This window comes from Pristiophorus japonicus, chromosome 8 (genome assembly GCF_044704955.1).
Source record: "Pristiophorus japonicus isolate sPriJap1 chromosome 8, sPriJap1.hap1, whole genome shotgun sequence".
NCBI lineage: Eukaryota > Metazoa > Chordata > Chondrichthyes > Pristiophoridae > Pristiophorus > Pristiophorus japonicus.
The window spans coordinates 154434657-154452615 of record NC_091984.1 but is presented as its reverse complement, the minus strand read 5'-3'; the positions used below and the strand labels follow the sequence as shown (position 1 = coordinate 154452615).

The 17959-nt window shown below is 60.6% G+C and overlaps 1 protein-coding gene across 1 annotated transcript; it reads right to left on the bottom strand.

Moving 5' to 3' along the window:
* Window positions 1-644: 644 nt before the first annotated feature.
* On the bottom strand, window positions 645-1589 carry LOC139269198 (mucin-22-like). The gene is made up of 2 exons (XM_070888290.1): window positions 1433-1589; window positions 645-1345 (listed from the first exon to the last, which is right to left on the bottom strand). The coding sequence occupies exons 1-2, from the start codon at window positions 1587-1589 to the stop codon at window positions 645-647; spliced, it is 858 nt and encodes a 285-aa protein (XP_070744391.1).
* Between the last annotated feature and the right edge of the window lie 16370 nt (window positions 1590-17959).

The following is a 17959-nucleotide window of genomic DNA, read 5'->3' as shown; positions in this document are numbered from 1 at the left end:
CGAGTGTCTTGCTGCAGATCGTTTCGGTGCTCACGGACTCGTTGCCTAGTCTCTCATTGCCCAGTGTCTCGTGGCCTCGTGTCTCGCTGCCCAGGTTCTAACTGCCCAGGAACTCACTGCCCTGGGTCTCGGGTCCTAGGATCTCGGTTCCCAGGGTTTAGCTGGCTAGGGTCTTGCTGTTTAGGGCCTCGCTGCACGGGGTCTTGCTGCATCCCATCTCGCTGACCAGTGTCTCTCTTCCGAGGACCTTGCTTCCTAGCGTCTCTGGTCCGATCATCTCGCTGCCCAGGGTCTCGAGCTCTAGCTTTTCGCTGCCTAGTGTCTCACTGACGAGGGTGTCGCTGCCCAGAGTCTCAGGTCCTAGTGCCTCGCTGCCCAGAGTTTTGCTGCCTAGGTTTTCGCTGCCTAGGGTCTCACTGACCTGGGTCTCGCTGCCCAGCATCTCAGGTCCTGGTGTCTCATTACCCAGAGTCTCGTTGCCCAGTGTCTTGCTGCCCAGATTCTCACTGCTTAGGATATCACTGCCTCGGATCTCGTGTCCTAGGGTCTTGCTAAAGAGGGTCTCGCTAGTGCCTCGCTGTTGAGCGTCTTGATGCCTAGTGTCTTGCTGTCTAGGGACTCAGGTCCTAGTGTCTCGCTGCCTCTCATCTCGCTGCCCTGGGTCTTGCAGCTCGGGGTTTGCTGCCAAGCGTCTCGGGACTTAGGTTCTCGCAGCCCAGAGTCTGGCCGCCCATGGTCTCGCTGCCTAGGTTCTCACTGCCTAGGGTCTCAGATTCTAATGTCTCGTAGCCCACGGTCCCGCAGCCTTGAGTCTCGCTGCCTGAGGTCTCGCATCCCAGCGGCTCGCTGCCCAGCGTTTCATTGACAAAGGTCTCGCTGCCCACGGTTTCACTGCCCACGATCTCGTTGCTTCGTATCTCGCTGCCTAGGGTCTCGCTGTCTAGGGTCTCGCTACCCAGTGTCGCGCTGCATAGGGTTTCGCTGCCCAGGGCTTCGCTGCCCAGTGTCTGACTGCCTAATGTCTCGCTGCCCAAGGTCTCGCTGCCCAGTGTTTTGCTGCCTAGGGCCTCGGTGCCCAGGGTCTCTGGTCCTAGTGTCTCGCTGCCCAACGTCTCGCTGCCCAGGGTCTCGCTGCCTAGGGTCTCGCTGCCTAGGGTCTCACTGCCACGGGTCTTACTAACCAGGATCTCGCTGTCCAACGTTTCGCTGCACAGGATCTCACTGCCCAGGGACTCTTTGCTTAGGGGCTCGCTGCCTGGGGTCTCGCCGCCCAGTGTCTCGCTGCCTAGGATCTCGCTGCCGAAGGTCTCGCTGTCTTGGGTCTCGCTGCTCAGTGTCTCGCTGTCTAGGGTATCACTGCGTAGGGTCTCGCTGACTAGAGTCCCTGGTCCTAGCGACTCACTGCCCAGTGCGACCCTGCCCTACAACTCACTGCCCAGGGGCTTGCTGCCTAGATTCTCGCAGCCCAAGTTTTCGCTGCCCAGGGTCTCGCTGCCTCGGGTCTCGCTGACCAGGGCCTCGCTGCCTAGGGTCTCGCTACCGATCGTCTCGTTGCCCAGGGACTCGTTGCCTAGTCTCTCATTGCCCATTTTCTCGTGGCCTCGTGTCTCGCTGCCCAGGTTCTAGCTGCCAGGAACTCACTGCCCTGGGTCTCGGATCCTAGGATCTCGGTTCCCAGTGTTTAGCTTCCTAGGGTCTTGCTGCTTATGGTCTCGTTGCACGGGGTCTTGCTGCATCGCATCTCGCTGCCCAGTATCTTGCTTCCCTGGGTCGAGCTTCCTTGCGTCTCTGGTCCGAGCATCTCGCTGCCCAGGGTCTCCAGTTCTAGTGTCTCGCTGCCTAGGGTCTCACTGACGAGGGTCTCGCTGCCCAGAGTTTCGCTGCCCAGGGTCTCGCTGCCTACGGTCTCACTGACCATGGTCTCGCTGCCCAGCATCTCAGGTCCTAGAGTCTCACTACCCAGAGTCTCGTTGGCCAGGGTCTCGCTGTCTAGGGTCTCACTGCGTAGGGTATTACTGCCTCGGATCTCGTGTCCTAGGGTCTCGGTAAAGAGGGTCTCGCTAGAGTCTCGCTGCCGAGCGTCTTGATGCCTAGGGTCTTGCTGTCTAGGGACTCAGGTCCTAGTGTCTCGCTCCCTCTCGTCTCGCTGCCCTGGGTCGTGCAGCTTGGGGTTTGCTGCCAAGGCTCTCGGGACTTAGGGTCTCGCAGCCCAGAGTCTGGCTACTCATGGTCTCACTGCCTGGGCTCTCGCTGCCCAATGTCTCACTACCCAGGGTCTCGCTGCCCAACGTTTCGCTGCCCAGGGTCTTGCACCCTAGGGTCTCCCTACCCAAGGGTTCGCTGCCAAGGGTCTCGGGCTGCAGGTTCTCGCTGCCATGTGTCACGCTGCCTAGAGTCTCGCTGCCTATGGTCTCGCGTCTTAGGGTGTCGCAGCTCAGGGTCTCGCTGCTCAGGTTCTCGCTGCCGAAGGTCTCACTGACTAAGGTCTCGCTGCCTAGGGTCTCAGGTTCTAATGTCTCGTCACCCACGGTCACGCTGCCTTGAGTCTCGCTGCCTGAGTTCTCGCTTCCCAGCGCAGCGCCGCCCAGGGTCTCACTGCCAAGGGTCTCGCTGGCCAGGCTGTCGCTGCCCAGGGTCTCGCTGCCTGGGTTTCACTGCCCAGGATCTCGTTGCTTCGTGTATCGCTGCCGAGGGTCTCGCTGTCCAGGGTCTCGCTGCCCAGTGTCGCCCTGCCTAGGGTCTCACTGCCGCTGGTCTCACTGCCCAGGATTTCGCTGCCGAACGTTTCGCTGCCTAGGATCTCGCTGCCCAGGGTCTCGTTGCTTAACGGCTCGCTGCCTCGGGTCTCGCTGCCCAGTGTTTCGCTGCCTAGCGTCTTGCAGCCTCGATTATCGGGTCCTAGCGACTCAGTGCTCAGTGCCTCGCTGCCCAAAATCTTGCTGCCCACGGTCTCGCTGCGCAACATTTCACTGTCCTGGGACTCGCTGTCCGTGTCTCATTGCCAAAGGTCTCGCTGCCCGGGTCTCGCTGCCAAGGCTCTCGCTGCCTAGGTTCTCGCTGCCCAGGGCCTGGCTGCCCAGGGTTTCGCTGCCGAGGAACTTGCTGCCCAGGTTCTCGCAACTTAGGGTCACGCTGCCCAGGGTCTCGCTTCCTAGAATCTCGCTGCCGAGGGTCTCGCAACCTAAGAAGTCATTGCCTCGGAACTCCGGTTCTTGGGACACGCCTCGCAGGTCTCGCTGCTCACGGTCTCTCTGCCCTGCGTCTCGCTGCCTGGTGTCTCGCTGCAAAGTGTCTTGATGCCCAATGTCTCGCTGCCTGGTGTCTCGCTGCCCAGAGTTCGCTGTCCAATGTCTCGCTCCCCGGGGTCTCGATGCCGAGAGTCATGCTGCCTCGGGTCTCAGTTTCTAATGTGCCGTTGTCCAAGGTCTCGCTGCCTTGAGTCTCGCTTACAAGCGGCTCGCTGTCCAGGGTCTCACTGCTAAGTGTCTCGCTGCCCAGGATCTCGCTGCCCAGGGTCTCGCTGCCTAGGATTTCACTGTCCAGGATCTCTTTGCTAAGTGTCTCGCTGCCTCGGGTATCGCTGTCTAGGGTCTCGGTGCCCAGTGTCGCGCTGCAGAGGGTCTCACTGCCACGTGTCTCATTGACAAGGATCTCGCTGTCCAACGTTTCGCTGCACAGGATCTCATTGCTCAATGTCTCGTTGCTTCGCGTCTCGCTGCCAAGGGTCTCGCTTCCCAGGGTCTGGCTGCCAGGGTATCGCTGCCTCGGGTCTCGCTGCCCAGGCTCTCGCAACTTAGGGTATCGCTGCCCAGGGTCTCACTACCTAGAATCTCGCTGCCAACGCTCTTGCTGACTAAGATGTCATTGCCTAAGGTCTTCTGTCCTAGGGACACTCTTCCCAGGGTCTTGCTGCCCAGAGTCTCTCTGCCCAGCATCTCGCTGCCTGGTGTCTCGCTGCCAAGGTTCTTGCTGCGCAATGTCTCGCTGCTTAGTGTCTCGCTGCTCAGAGTTCGCTGCCCAATGTCTCGCTAACTGGAGTCTCGCTGCCTCGGGTCTCGCTGCCGAGGTTTTCAGTTTCTAATGTCCCGTTGCCCACGGCCTCGCTGCCTTGAGTCTCGCTGCCCAGGATCTCGCTGCACAACATTTCGCTGCACAGGATCTCACTGCCCAGGTTCTCGTTGGTTAGTGTCTCGCTCTCTAGTGTCTCGCTGTCAAGGGTCTCGCTGCAGAATGTCACGTTGCTTAGGATCTCACTGCCTAGGGTCTCACTGGCTAGTGTCTCAGGTCCTAGAGACTCTTTGCCAGGTGACTCGCTGCCCAACATCTCACTTACCAGGGTCTCGCTGCCTTGGGTCTCATTGCCTACAGTCTCCAGTCCTCGGGTCTCGCTGCCCAGGGTGTCGCTGCTCAGGATCTCGCTGCCCAGGTTCTTGCTGCCCGGGGTGTCGAAGCCTAGAATGTCACTGCCGAGGGTCCCGGGTCCAAAGGTCCTGCTGCCCAGTGTGTCGCTGCCTAGGATGTCGCTGTCGAGGCTCTCACTGCCGAGGATCTCATTGCCTCGGATTTCCGGTCCGAAGTACATGCTTCCCAGGGTCTCGCTGCTCAGGATCTCTCTGCCCTGCACCTCGCTGCCTAGTGACTGGATGCCTAGGTTCACGGGTCCCAGGGTCCCGCCGCTTAGCGTCTCACTGCCTACGGTTTAGGGTCCTACCGTCTTGCTACCCAGCGTTTTGCAGCCTCGGATCTCGCTGCCTCGGGTCTCGCTCCACGGTCTCTTGCGGCCTCGCGTCTTGCTGCCCAGAGTCTCGCTGCTCAAGGTCTCGCTTCCCAGGGCCTCGCAACCTTGGTGTCACTGCCTATGTTCTCGGGTCCTAGGGTCTCGCTGTCTAAGGTCTCGCTGCCTAGGATCTCACGGGCGAGAGTCTCATTGCCTAGGGTCTCGTATCCAAATGACTCGCTGCCTAGGTTCTCACTGCCTAGGGTCTCAGGTTCTAACGTCTCGTAGCCCACGGTCCCGCTGCCTTGAGCCTCGCTGCCTGAGGTCTCGCATCCCAGCGGCTCGCTGCCCAGCGTCTCATTGCCAAGGTTCGCGCTGCCAATGGTTTCACTGCCCACGATCTCGTTGCTTCGTATCTCGCTGCCTAGGGTCTTGCTGTCTAGGGTCTCGATACCCAGTGTCGCGCTGCCTAGGGTTTCGCTGCCCAGGGGCTCGCTGCCGAGGGTCTCGCTGCTCAGTGTCTCACTGCCTAATGTCTTGCTGCCAAAGGTCTCGCTGCCCAGTGTTTTGCTGCCTAGGGCCTCGGTGCCCAGTGTCTCGGTTCCTAGTGTCTCGCTGCCCAACGTCTCGCTGCCCAGGGTCTCGCTGCCTAGGGTCTCGCTGCCTAGGGTCTCACTGCCACGGGTCTTACTGATCAGGATCTCGCTGTCCAACGTTTCGCTGCCCAGGATCTCACTGCCCAAGGACTCTTTGCTTAGGGGCTCGCTGCCTGTGGTCTCGCTGCCCAGTGTCTCGCTGCCTAGGAACTCGCTGCCTAAGGTCTCGCTGCTCAGTGTCTCGCTGTCTAGGGTATCACTGCGTAGGGTCTCGCTGACTAGAGTCCCTGGTCCTAGCGACTCACTGCCCAGTGCCACCGTGCCCTACATCTCACTGCCCAGGGGCTTGCTGCCTAGATTCTCGCAGCCCAAGTTTTCGCTGCCCAGGGTCTCGCTACCTCGGGTCTCGTTGTCTAGGACCTCGCTGCCTAGGGTCTCGCTGCCGATCGTCTCGGTGCCCAGGGACTCGTTGCCTAGTATCTCATTGCCCAGTGTCTCGTGACCTCGTGTCTCGCTGCCCAGGTTCTAGCTGCCAGGAACTCACTGCCCTGGGTCTCGGATCCTAGGATCTCGGTTCCCAGTGTTTAGCTGCCTAGGGTCTTGCTGCTTAGGGTCTCGCTGCACGGGGTCTTGCTGCATCGCATCTCGCTGCCCAGTATCTCGCTTCCCTGGGTCTCGCTTCCTTGCGTCTCTGGTCCGAGCATCTCGCTGCCCAGGGTCTCGAGTTCTAGTGTCTCGCTGCCTAGGGTCTCACTGACGAGGGTCTCGCTGCCCAGAGTTTCGCTGCCCAGGATCTCGCTGCCTACGGTCTCACTGACCATGGTCTCGCTGCCCAGCATCTCAGGTCCTAGTGTCTCACTACCCAGAGTCTCGTTGGCCAGGGTCTCGCTGCTTAGGGTCTCACTGCTTAGGGTATCACTGCCTCGGATCTCGTGTCCTAGGGTCTCGGTAAATAGGGTCTCGCTAGAGTCTCGCTGCCGAGCGTCTTGATGCCTAGGGTCTTGCTGTCTAGGGACTCAGGTCCTAGTGTCTCGCTGCCTCTCGTCTCGCTGCCCTGGGTCGTGCAGCTTGGGGTTTGCTGCCAAGGCTCTCGGGACTTAGGGTCTCGCAGCCCAGAGTCTGGCTGCCCATGGTCTCACTGCCTGGGATCTCGCTGCCCAATGTCTCACTACCCAGGGTCTCGCTGCCCAACGTTTCGCTGCCCAGGGTCTTGCTCCCTTGGGTCTCCCTACCCAGGGTCTCGCTGCCAAGTGTCTCGGGCTGCAGGTTCTCGCTGCCATGTGTCTCGCTGCCTAGAGTCTCGCTGCCTATGGTCTCGCGTCTTAGGGTGTCGCAGCTCAGGGTCTCGCTGCTCAGGTTCTCGCTGCCGAAGGTCTCACTGACTAAGGTCTCGCTGCCTAGCGTCTCAGGTTCTAATGTCTCGTCGCCCACGCTCCCGCTGCCTTGAATCTCGCTGCCTGAGGTCTCGCTTCCCAGCGGCGCGCCGCCCAGGGTGTCACTGCCAAGGGTCTCGCTGGCCAGGCTGTCACTGCCCAGGGTCTCGCTGCCTGGGTTTCACTGCCCAGGATCTCGTTGCTTCGTGTCTCACTGCCGAGGGTCTCGCTGTCTAGGGTCTCGCTGCCCAGTGTCGCCCTGCCTAGGGTTTCACTGCCGCTGGTCTCACTGCCCAGGATCTCGCTGCCGAACGTTTCGCTGCCCAGGATCTCGCTGCCCAGGGTCTCGTTGATTAACGGCTCGCTGCCTCGGGTCTCGCTGCCCAGTGTTTCGCTGCCTAGGGTCTTGCAGCCTCGATTATCGGGTCCTAGCGACTCAGTGCCCAGTGCCTCGCTGCCCAAAATATTGCTGCCCACGGTCTCGCTGCCCAGCATTTCACTGTCCTGGGACTCGCTGTCCGTGTCTCATTGCCAAAGGTCTCGCTGCCCGGGTCTCGCTGCCAAGGCTCTCGCTGCTCAGGGTCTCGCTGTCTAGTGTTTCACTGCCCAGGGTCTCTTTACTAAGTGTCTCGCTGCCTCGGGTATCGCTGTCTAGGCTCTCGGTACCCAGTGTCGCGCTGCCGAGGGTCTCACTGCCACGGGTCTCAATGACAAGGATATCGCTGTCCAACGTTTCGCTGCCCAGGATCTCATTGCTCAATGACTCGTTGCTTCGGGGCTCGCTGCCTCGGGTCTCGCTGCCTAAGATCTCGCTGTCTTTGGTCTCGTGCCTAGGGTCTCTGGTCCTAGCGACTCACTGCCCAGTGCGTCCCTGCCCAACATCTCGCTGTCCAGGATCACGCTGCCTAGGTTCTTTCAGCCCAGGGTTTCACTGCACAGGGTCTCGCTGCCTCGGCTCTCGCTGCCCAGAGTCTGGCTGCCCAGGGTTTTGCGGCCTAGGGGCTCGCTGCCCAGGGTCTCCCTGCCCAGTGTCTCACTGCCTAATGTCTCGCTGCCCAAGGTTTCGCTGCCCAGTGTTTTGCTGCCTAGGAGCTTGGAGCCCAGGGTCTCGGGTCCTAGTGTTTCGCGGCCCAACGTCTCGCTGCCCAGGGTCTCGCTGCCACGGGTCTCGTGTCATAGGGTCTCGCTGCTAGTGCGTCTTGATGCCTAGGGACTTGCTGACTTCGGACTCTGATCCTAGTGTCCCGCTCCCTCTCGTCTCGCTGCCCTGGGTCTTGCAGCTTGGGGTTTGCTGCCAAGATTCTCGGGACTTAGGGTCTCGCAGCCCAGAGTCTGGCTGCCAAGGTCTCGCTGCCAAGGGTCCCGCTGCCCAGGGTTTGACTGCCAGGGTCTCGCTGCCTAGGGTCTCGCTGCCCAGGCTCTCGCAACTTAGGGTATCGCTGCCCAGGGTCTCACTTCCTAGAATCTCGCTGCCAACGCTCTTGCTGACTAAGATGTCATTGCCTAGGGTCTTCGGTCCTAGGGACACTCTTCCCAGGGTCTCGCTGCCCAGGTTCTCTCTGCCCTGCATCTCGCTGCCTGGTGTCGCGCTGCCAAGGTTCTTGCTGCGCAATGTCTCGCTGCTTAGAGTCTCGCTGCTCAGAGTTCGCTGCCCAATGTCTCGCTAACTGCAGTCTCGCTGCCTCGGGTCTCGCTGCCTAGGTTCTCAGTTTCTAATGTCCCGTTGCCCACGGCCTCGCTTCCTTGAGTCTCGCTGCCCAGGATCTCGCTGCACAACATTTCGCTGCACAGGATCTCACTGCCCAGGTTCTCGTTGCTCAGTGTCTCGCTGTCAAGTGTCTCGATGCGGAATGTCACGGTGCTTAGGATCTCACTGCCTAGGGTCTCACTGGCTAGTGTCTCAGGTCCTAGAGACTCTTTGCCAGGTAACTCGCTGCCCAACATCTCACTTACCAGGGTCTCGCTGCCTAGCGTCTCATTGCCTAGAGTCTCGAGTCCTCGGGTCTCGCTGCCCAGGGTGTCGCTGCTCAGGACCTCGCTGCCCAGGTTCTTGCTGCCCGGGGTCTCGAAGCCTAGAATGTCACTGCCGAGGGTCCCGGGTCCAAAGGTCCTGCTGCCCAGTGTGTCGCTGCCTAGGATGTCGCTGTCGAGGCTCTCACTGCCGAGGATCTCATTGCCTCGGATTTCCGGTCCGAAGTACATGCTTCCCAGGGTCTCGCTGCTCAGGTTCTCTCTGCCCTGCACCTCGCTGCCTAGTGACTGGATGCCTAGGTTCACGGGTCCCAGGGTCCCGCCGCTTAGCGTCTCACTGCCTACGGTTTAGGGTCCTAGGGTCTTGCTACCCAGCCTTTTGCAGCCTCGGATCTCGCTGCCTCGGGTCTCGCTCCACGGTCTCTCGCGGCCTCGCGTCCTGCTGCCCAGAGTCTCGCTGCCCAAGGTCTCGCTTCCCAGGGCCTCGCAACCTTGGTGTCACTGCCTATATTCTCGGGTCCTAGGGTCTCGCTGTCTAAGGTCTCGCTGCCTAGGATATCACTGCCGAGAATCTCATTGCCTAGGGATCGCGTCCTGATGACTCGCTGCCGAGGGTCTCGCTGCCCAGGGTCTCGCTGCCAAGGGTCTCGCTGCCTAGGGTCTCGCTGCACAGAGTCTCGTTGCCCAGTGTCTCGCCGACTAAAGTGTCACTGCCTATTGTCTCGGTTGCTTAGGTCCGGGCGCCCAGCGTCTCGCTGCCTAGGATCTCGCTGACGAAGCTCTCACTGTCGAGTGTCTCATTGCATAGGGACTCGGGTCTGACGGAGTCGGTTCCCAGAGTCTCGCTGCCCAGCGTCTCTCTGCCCAGCGTCTCGCTGCCTAGAATCTCGCTTCCTAGAGTATCGCTGACTGGGGACTCGCTGCCTAGGGTCTCGCTGCCCGGGGTCTCATTGCCTAGGGTCTTACTGCCTATGTTCTCTCGTGCTAGTGTCTCGCTTCTTAGGGTCTCGCTGCCAAGGGTCTGGCTACCAACATCTCGGGTCTTAGTGTCATGCTGCCCGCGTATCGCAGCGTAGAGTCTCGTTTCCTAGGGTTTCACTGCCAAGGGTTTTGCTGCACAGCGACTCGCTGCCTATGGTCTCGCTGCCTCGGGTCTCAGATCCTACGGTCTCGTTGCCCATGGTCTCGCTGCCTTGAATCTCGCTGCGTAGGGTCCCGCTGCTCAGCGGCTCGCTGCCCAGGGTCTCACTTCCCAGGGTCTCGTTGCTTAGCGTCTCGCAGCCCACCGTTTCACTACCTAGGAACTCACTGCCTAGTGTCTCGGGTCATAAGATCCGTGTGCCCAGGGTCTCGCTGCCTAGGATCTCGCTGCCTAGGCTTTCACTGCCGAGGTTCTAATTGCCAAGTGTCCCTGTTCCTAAGATCCGAGTGACCAGGGTCTCGCTGTCTCGAATCTCGCTGCCTAGGCTCTCACTGCCGAGGGTATCATTGCCGAGGGTCTCCTGTCCTAGGCACTCGCTTCCCAATGTCTCGATGCCCAGCGTCTCTCTGCCCAGCATCTCGCTGCCTTGCATCTCGCTGCCTAGTGTCTCGCTGCCTCCGGTCTCGGATCCTACGGTCTTGCTGCCTACGGTCGCGCTATCTAGGGTCACATTGCCGAGGATCTCATCACGTATGGTCTCTCCTCCTGGTGTCTCGTTGGCTAGGGTCTCGCTGCCCAGTGTCTCGCTGTCTTGGGTATCGCTGCCCAGGGTCTCGCTGCCAATATCTTCCTTCCCGGGTCTCGCAGCCTGGGTGTCACTGCCTATGGTCTCGGGTCCTACGGTCTCGCCATCGAGGGTCTCGCTGCTTAGAATCGCACTGCCGAGGGTCTCATTGCCTAGGGTCTGGAGTCCTAATGACTTGCTGCCCAGGGTCTCGCTGCCCAGCGTCTCTCTGCCCAGTGTCTCGCTGCCTAGTAACTCGCTACCTAGAGTCTCGCTGACTAGGGTCCCACTGCCTACGGTCTCGCTGCCTAGAGTCTAACTGCCGAGCATCTCGCTGCCTAACATCTCGGGTCCTAGGGTCATGCTGCCCGCGTCTCGCTGCCGAGAGCCTCGCTGCCTAGGATCTCACTGCCAAGGGATTGCTGCCCAGTGTCTCGCTGCCTAGTGTCTCGCTGCCCAGGTTCTCACTGCCCAACGTCCCGCTGTGCGGGATCTCATTGCCTCGGGTTCCGCTGCCTAGGATCTCGCTCCCTCTGGTCTCAGGTCCTAAGGTCTCGTTGCCTGCGGTCTCGCTGCCTCAGGTCTCACACCCTATGTGCTCTCCTCCTAGTATCTCGCAGCATTGGGTCTCGCTGCCCAGAGTCTCGGGTGCTACGGTCTCGCCTCCTAGTGTCTCGCTGCCCAGGATCTCACTGCCGAGGGTCTCATTGCCCAGGGTCTCGAGTTCTTATGATTCGCAGCACAGGGCCTCTCTGCCCAGGGTCTCGCTGCACAAGGTCTCGCTGCCCAGGGTCTCCCCACCTAGGGTGTCAGTGCCAACTGTCCCTGTTCCTAAGATCCGGGTGCCCAGCGTCTCGCTGCCTAGAATCTCGCTGCCTAGGCTCTCACTGCCGAGAGAATCATTGCCGAGGGTCTCCGGTCCTAGGCACTCGCTTCCCAATGTCTCGATGCCCAGCGTCTCTCTGCCCAGCATCTCGCTGCCTTGCATCTCGCTGCCTAGAGTCTCGCTGCCTACGGTCTCGGATCCTACGGTCTCGCTGCCTATGGTCTCGCTGCCTAGGGTCACATTGCCGAGGATCTCATCACGTATGGTCTCTCCTCCTGGTGTCTCGTTGCCTAGGGTCTCGCTGCCCAGTGTCTCGCTGTCTTGGGTATCGCTGCCCAGGGTCTCGCTGCCAATATCTTGCTTCCCAGGGTCTCACAGCCTGGGTGTCACTGCCTATGGTCTCGTGTCCTATGGTCTCGCCACCGAGGGTCTCGCTGCTTAGAATCGCACTGCCGAGGGTCTCATTGCCTAGGGTCTGGAGTTCTAATGACTCGCTGCCCAGGGTCTCGCTGCCCAGCGTCTCTCTGCCCAGTGTCTCGCTGCCTAGTAACTCGCTAGCTAGAGTCTCGCTGACTAGGGTCCCACTGCCTACGGTCTCGCTGCCTAGAGTCTAACTGCCGAGCATCTCGCTGCCTAACATCTCGGGTCCTAGGGTCATGCTGCCCGCGTCTCGCTGCCGAGAGCCTCGCTGCCTAGGATCTCACTGCCAAGGGATTGCTGCCCAGTGTCTCGCTGCCTAGTGTCTCGCTGCCCAGGTTCTCACTGCCCAACGTCCCGCTGTGCGGGATCTCATTGCCTCGGGTTCCGCTGCCTAGGATCTCGCTCCCTCTGGTCTCAGGTCCTAAGGTCTCGTTGCCTGCCGTCTCGCTGCCTCAGGTCTCACACCCTATGTGCTCTCCTCCTAGTATCTCGCAGCATTGGGTCTCGCTGCCCAGAGTCTCGGGTGCTACGGTCTCGCCTCCTAGTGTCTCGCTGCCCAGGATCTCACTGCCGAGGGTCTCATTGCCCAGGGTCTCGAGTTCTTATGATTCGCAGCACAGGGCCTCTCTGCCCAGGGTCTCGCTGCACAAGGTCTCGCTGCCCAGGGTCTCGCCACCTAGGGTGTCAGTGCCAACTGTCCCTGTTCCTAAGATCCGGGTGCCCAGCGTCTCGCTGCCTAGAATCTCGCTGCCAAGGCTCTCACTGCCGAGAGAATCATTGCCGAGGGTCTCCGGTCCTAGGCACTCGCTTCCCAATGTCTCGATGCCCAGCGTCTCTCTGCCCAGCATCTCGCTGCCTTGCATCTCGCTGCCTAGAGTCTCGCTGCCTACGGTCTCGGATCCTACGGTCTCGCTGCCTACGGTCTCGCTGCCTAGGGTCACATTGCCGAGGATCTCATCACGTATGGTCTCTCCTCCTGGTGTCTCGTTGCCTAGGGTCTCGCTGCCCAGTGTCTCGCTGTCTTGGGTATCGCTGCCCAGGGTCTCGCTGCCAATATCTTGCTTCCCAGGGTCTCACAGCCTGGGTGTCACTGCCTGTGGTCTCGTGTCCTATGGTCTCGCCACCGAGGGTCTCGCTGCTTAGAATCGCACTGCCGAGGGTCTCATTGCCTAGGGTCTGGAGTTCTAATGACTCGCTGCCCAGGGTCTCGCTGCCCAGCGTCTCTCTGCCCAGTGTCTCGCTGCCTAGTAACTCGCTAGCTAGAGTCTCGCTGACTAGGGTCCCACTGCCTACGGTCTCGCTGCCTAGAATCTAACTGCCCAGCATCTCGCTGCCTAACATCTCAGGTCCTAGGGTCATGTTGCCCGCGTCTCGCTGCCGAGAGCCTCGCTGCCTAGGGTCTCACTGCCAAGGGATTGCTGCCCAGTGTCTCGCTGCCTAGTGTCTCGCTGCCCAGATTCTCACTGCCCAACGTCCCGCTGTGCGGGATCTCATTGCTTCGAGTCTCGCTTCCTAGGATCTAGCTCCCTCTGGTCTCAGGTCCTAAGGTCTCGTTGCCCACGGTCTCGCTGCATTCAGTCTCGCTGCGTAGGGTCTCGCTGCCCAGCGCCTCGTTGCCCAGGGTCTCAATGCCCTGGGGCTCGTTGCTTAGGGTCTCGCAGCCCAATATATCGCTACCCAGGATCTCACTGCCCAGGATTTCATCGCGTTGGGTCTCGCTGCCTCGGGTCTCGCTGCCTAGGTTCTCGATGTCTAGGGTTGCGCTGCCCAGGGTCTCGCTGCTCAGGGTCTCTCTGCACTGCATCTCGCTGCCTGGTGTCTCGCTGCCAAGGGTCTTGCTGCCCAATGTCTCTCTGCCTAGTGTCTCGCTGCCCAGATTTCGCTGCCCAATGTCTCGCTACCTGGAGTCTCGCTGCCCACAGTCTCGCTGCTTGAGTCTCGCTGCCCAGGATCTCGCTGCCCAAACTTTCGTTGCCCAGGATCTACTGCCCCAGGTTATCGTTGCTTTGTGTCTCGCTGTCAAGGATCTCACTGCCCTGTATCGCGCTGCTAAGGATCTCACTCTCTAGGGTCTCGCTGCCTCGGGTCTCGGGTCCTAGCGACTCATTGCACAGTAACTCGCTGCCCAACATCTCACTGCACAGGATCTCGCTCCCGAGGCTTTCATTGACTACGGTCTCGAGTACTCCGGTCTCGCTGCCCAGCGTCTCACTGCTCAGGGTCTCGCTGCCCAGGGTCTTGCTGCACGGGGTCGCGTGACCTAGGGTATCACTGCCTCGGGTCCCGGGTCCTAAGTTGCTGCTGCCCAGTGGGTCGATGCCTTGGATGTCGCTGACGAGGCTCTCTCTGCGAGGTACTCATTGCCTCGGGTTTCCGGTCTTCAGGTCATGATTCCCAGGGTCTCGCTGCCCAGTGTCTCTCTGCCCTGCAACTCGCGGCCTAGTGACTGGCTGCCTAGGTTCACGGGTCCCAGGGTCCCGCCGCTTAGCGTCTCGCTATCTACGGTTTAGGGGCCTCGGGTCTTGCTGCCCAGCGTTTTGCAGCCTAGGATCTCGCTGTCTAGGCTCTCGCTACCCGGTGTCTTGCTGCCTCGCTTCTTGCTGCCCAGGGTCTAGCTGCCCAAGGTCTCGCTTCCCAGGGCATCGCAACATGGATTTCACTGCCTATGGTCTCATGTCCGAGGGTCTCGCTGCCTAGGGTCTCGCTGCCTAGGATCTCACTGCCGAGGGTCTCATTGCCTATGGTCTCGAGTCCTAATGACTCACACCCCAGGGTCTCGCTGACCAGGGTCTCGCTGCCAAGGGTCTCGCTGCACAGAGTCGCGTTGCCCAGTGTCTCGCAGCCTAGGGTGTCACTGCGGAGTGTCTCGGGTACTTAGGTCCGGTCGCCCAGCGTCTCGCTGTCTAGGATCTTGCTGCCTATGCTCTCACTGCTGAAGGTCTCATTGCCTCGGGAATCGGATCCTACGGAGTCGGTTCCCAGAGTCTCGCTGCGCAGCGTCTCTCGGCCCAGCGTCTCGCTGCCTAGTATTTCACTGACTGGAGTCTCGCTCCATAAGGTCTCTCGTCCTTGTGTCTTGGTTCCTAGGATCTCGCTGCTGAGGGTCTCGCTGCCTCGGATCTAAATGCCGAGCATCTCGCTGCCTAGCGTCTCGGGTCTTAGGGTCATACTGCCCGCGTCTCGCTGCATAGAGTCTCGCTGCCTCGGGTCTCAGTGCCAAGCTATTTGCTGCCCAGTGACTCGCTGCCTCGGGTCTCGCTGGCTAGCTACTCGCTGCCTAGAGTCTCAGATCCTAAGGTCTCGTTGCCCACGGTCTCGTTGCCTTGACTCTCGCTGTGTAGGGTCCCGCTGACAAGCGCCTCACTGCCCAGGGTTTTGCTGCCCAGGGTCACCCTGCTTAGGGTCTGGCTGACCAGCCTCTCGCTGCCTATTATCGCACTGCGTCGCGTCTCGCTGCCCAAGGTCTCGCTGCCCAGTGTCTTGCTGCTTAGGTCCTCACTGCCCAGGGTCTCGGGTCCTAATGTCTTGCTGCCCAACGTCTCGCTGCCCAGGGTCTCGCTGCTAGTGTCTCGCTGCCTAGGGTCTCGCAGCCTCGATTATCGGGTCCTAGCGACTCACTGCCCTATGTCTCGCTTCCCATTATTTTGCTGCCCACGGACTCGCTGCCCAACATTTTACTGCCCTGGGTGTATCTGCCCGGGGCTCGTTGCCAAATGTCTCGCTGCCCGGGTCTCGCTGCCTAGGCTCTCACTGCCAAGGGTCTCGCTGCCAAGGGTCTGGCTGCCAGGGTCTCGATGCCTAGGGTCTTGGTGCCCAGGCTCTCGCAACTTAGGGTATCGCTGCCCAGGGTCTCGCTGCCAATATCTCGCTTCCCAGGGTCTCGCAGCTTGGGTGTCACTGCCTATGGTCTCTTGTCCTACGATCTCTCCACCGAGGGTCTCGCTGCCTAGAATCGTACTGCCGAGGGTCTCATTGCCTAGGGTCTGGAGTCCTAATGACTCGCTGCCCAGGGTCTCGCTGCCCAGCGTCTCTCTGCCCAGCGTCTCGCTGCCTAGTAGCTCGCTACCTAGAGTCTCGCTGACTAGGATCCCACTGCCTACGGTCTCGATGCCTAGGGTCTAACTGCCGAGCATCTCGCTGCCTAACATTTCGGGTCCTAGGGTAATGCTGCCCGCGTCTCGCTGCCCGAGAGCCTCGCTGCCTAGGGTCTCACTGTCAAGGGATTGCTGCCCAGTGTCTCGCTGCCTAGTGTCTCGATGCCCAGAGTCTCACTGCCCAACGTCCCGCTGTGCGGGATCTCGTTGCCTCGGGTCTCCCTGCCGAGGGTCTCGGTGCCTCTGGTCTCAGGTTCAAAGGTCTCGTTGCCCACGGTCTCGCTGCATTCAGTCTCGCTGCGTAGGGTCTCGCTGCCCAGCGACTCGCTGCACAGGGTCTCAATGCCCAGGGTCTCGTTGTTTAGGGTCTCGCAGCCCAATATTTCGCTACCCAGGATCTCACTGCCCAGGATTTCATTGCTTTGGGTCTCGCTGCCTCGTGTCTCACTGCCTAGGTTCTCGCTTCTAGGGTTGCGCTGCCCAGGGTCTCGCTGCTCAGGGGCTCTCTGCAGTGCATCTCGCTGCCTGGTGTCTCGCTGCCAAGGGTCTTGCTGCACAATGTCTCTCTGCCTAGTGTCTCGCTGCCCAGATTTCGCTGCCCAATGTCTCGCTGCCAAGGGTCTCACTGCCTAGTGTCTCAGGTTCTAATGTCTCGTTGCCCACGGTCTCGCTGCTTGAGTCTCGCTGCCCAGGATGTCGCTGCGCAAACTTTCGTTGCCCAGGATCTCGCTGCCCCAGGTTCTCGTTGCCTAGTGTCTCGCTGTCAACTGTCTCACTGCCCAGTGTCGCGCTGCTAAGGATCTCACTGTCTAGGGTCTCGCTGCCTTGCGTCTCGGGTCCTAGCGACTCATTCCCCAGTAACTCGCAGCCCAACATCTCACTGAACAGGATCTCGCTTCCGAGGGTTTCATTGACTACGGTCTCGAGTACTCCGGTCTCACTGCCCAGCGTCTCGCTGCTCAGGGTCTCGCTGCCCAGGGTCTTGCTGCCCGGGGTCTCGTGGCCTAGGGTGTCACTGCCTCGGGTCCCGGGTCCTAAGTTCCTGCTGCCCAGTTTCTCGCTGCCTTGGATGTCGCTGCCGAGGCTCTCACTGCCGAGGATCTCATTGCCTCGGGTTTCAGGTCTTCACGACATGCTTGCCAGGGTCTCGCTGCCCAGTGTCTCTCTGCCCTGCACCTCGCTGCCTAGTGACTAGCTGCCTAGTTTCACGGGTCCCAGCGTCGCGCCGCTTAGCGTCTCGCAGTCTACGGTTTAGGGTCCTCGGGTCTTGCTGCCCAGCGTTTTGCAGCCTAGGAACTCGCTGTCAAGGCTCTCGCTACCCGTTGTCTCGCAGCCTCGCTTCTTGCTGCCCAGGGTCTATCTGCCCAAGGTCTCGCTTGCCAGGGTATCGCAACCTGAATTTCACTGCCTATGGTCTCGGGTCCGAGGGTCTCGCTGCCTAGGGTCTCGCTGCCGAGGGTCTCATTGCCTATGGTCTCGAGTCCTAATGACTCACTGCCCAGGGTCTCGATGATCAGGGTCTCGCTGCCAAGGGTCTCGCTGCACAGGGTCGCGTTGCCCAGCGTCTCGCAGCCTAGGGTTTCACTGCCGAGTGTCTCGGGTACTTAGGTCCGGTCGCCCAGCGTCTCGCTGTCTAGGATCTCGCTGCCTATGCTCTCACTGCTGAAGGTCTCATTGCCTAGGGACTCGGATCCTACGGAGTCGGTTCCCAGAGTCTCGCTGCGCAGCGTCTCTCGGCCCAGCGTCTCGCTGCCTAGTATTTCACTGCCTAGAGTCTCGCTCGGTAAGGTCTCTCGTCCTAGTGTCTCGCTTCCTAGGATCTCGCTGCTGAGGGTCTTGCTGCCTCGGTTCTAAATGCCGAGCATCTCGCTGCCTAGCGTCTCGGGTCTTCGGGTCATGCTGCCCGCGTCTCGCTGCATAGAGTCTCGCTGCCTCGGGTCTCAGTGCCAAGGTTTTTGCTGCCCAATGACTCGCTGCCTCGGGTCTCGCTGCCTAGCTTCTCGCTGCCTAGAGTCTCAGATCCTAAGGTCTCGTTGCCCACGGTCTCGCTGCCTTGAGTCTCGCTGTGTAGGGTCCCGCTGCCAAGCGCCTCACTGCCCAGGGTTTTGCTGCCCAGGGTCTCCCTGCTTAGGGTCTGGCTGACCAGAGTCTCACTGCACAGGGTCGCGTTGCCCAGTGTCTCGCCGCCTAGGGTGTCACTGCCGAGTGTCTCGGGTACTAACGTCCGCTCGCCCAGCGTCTCGCTGCCTAGGATCT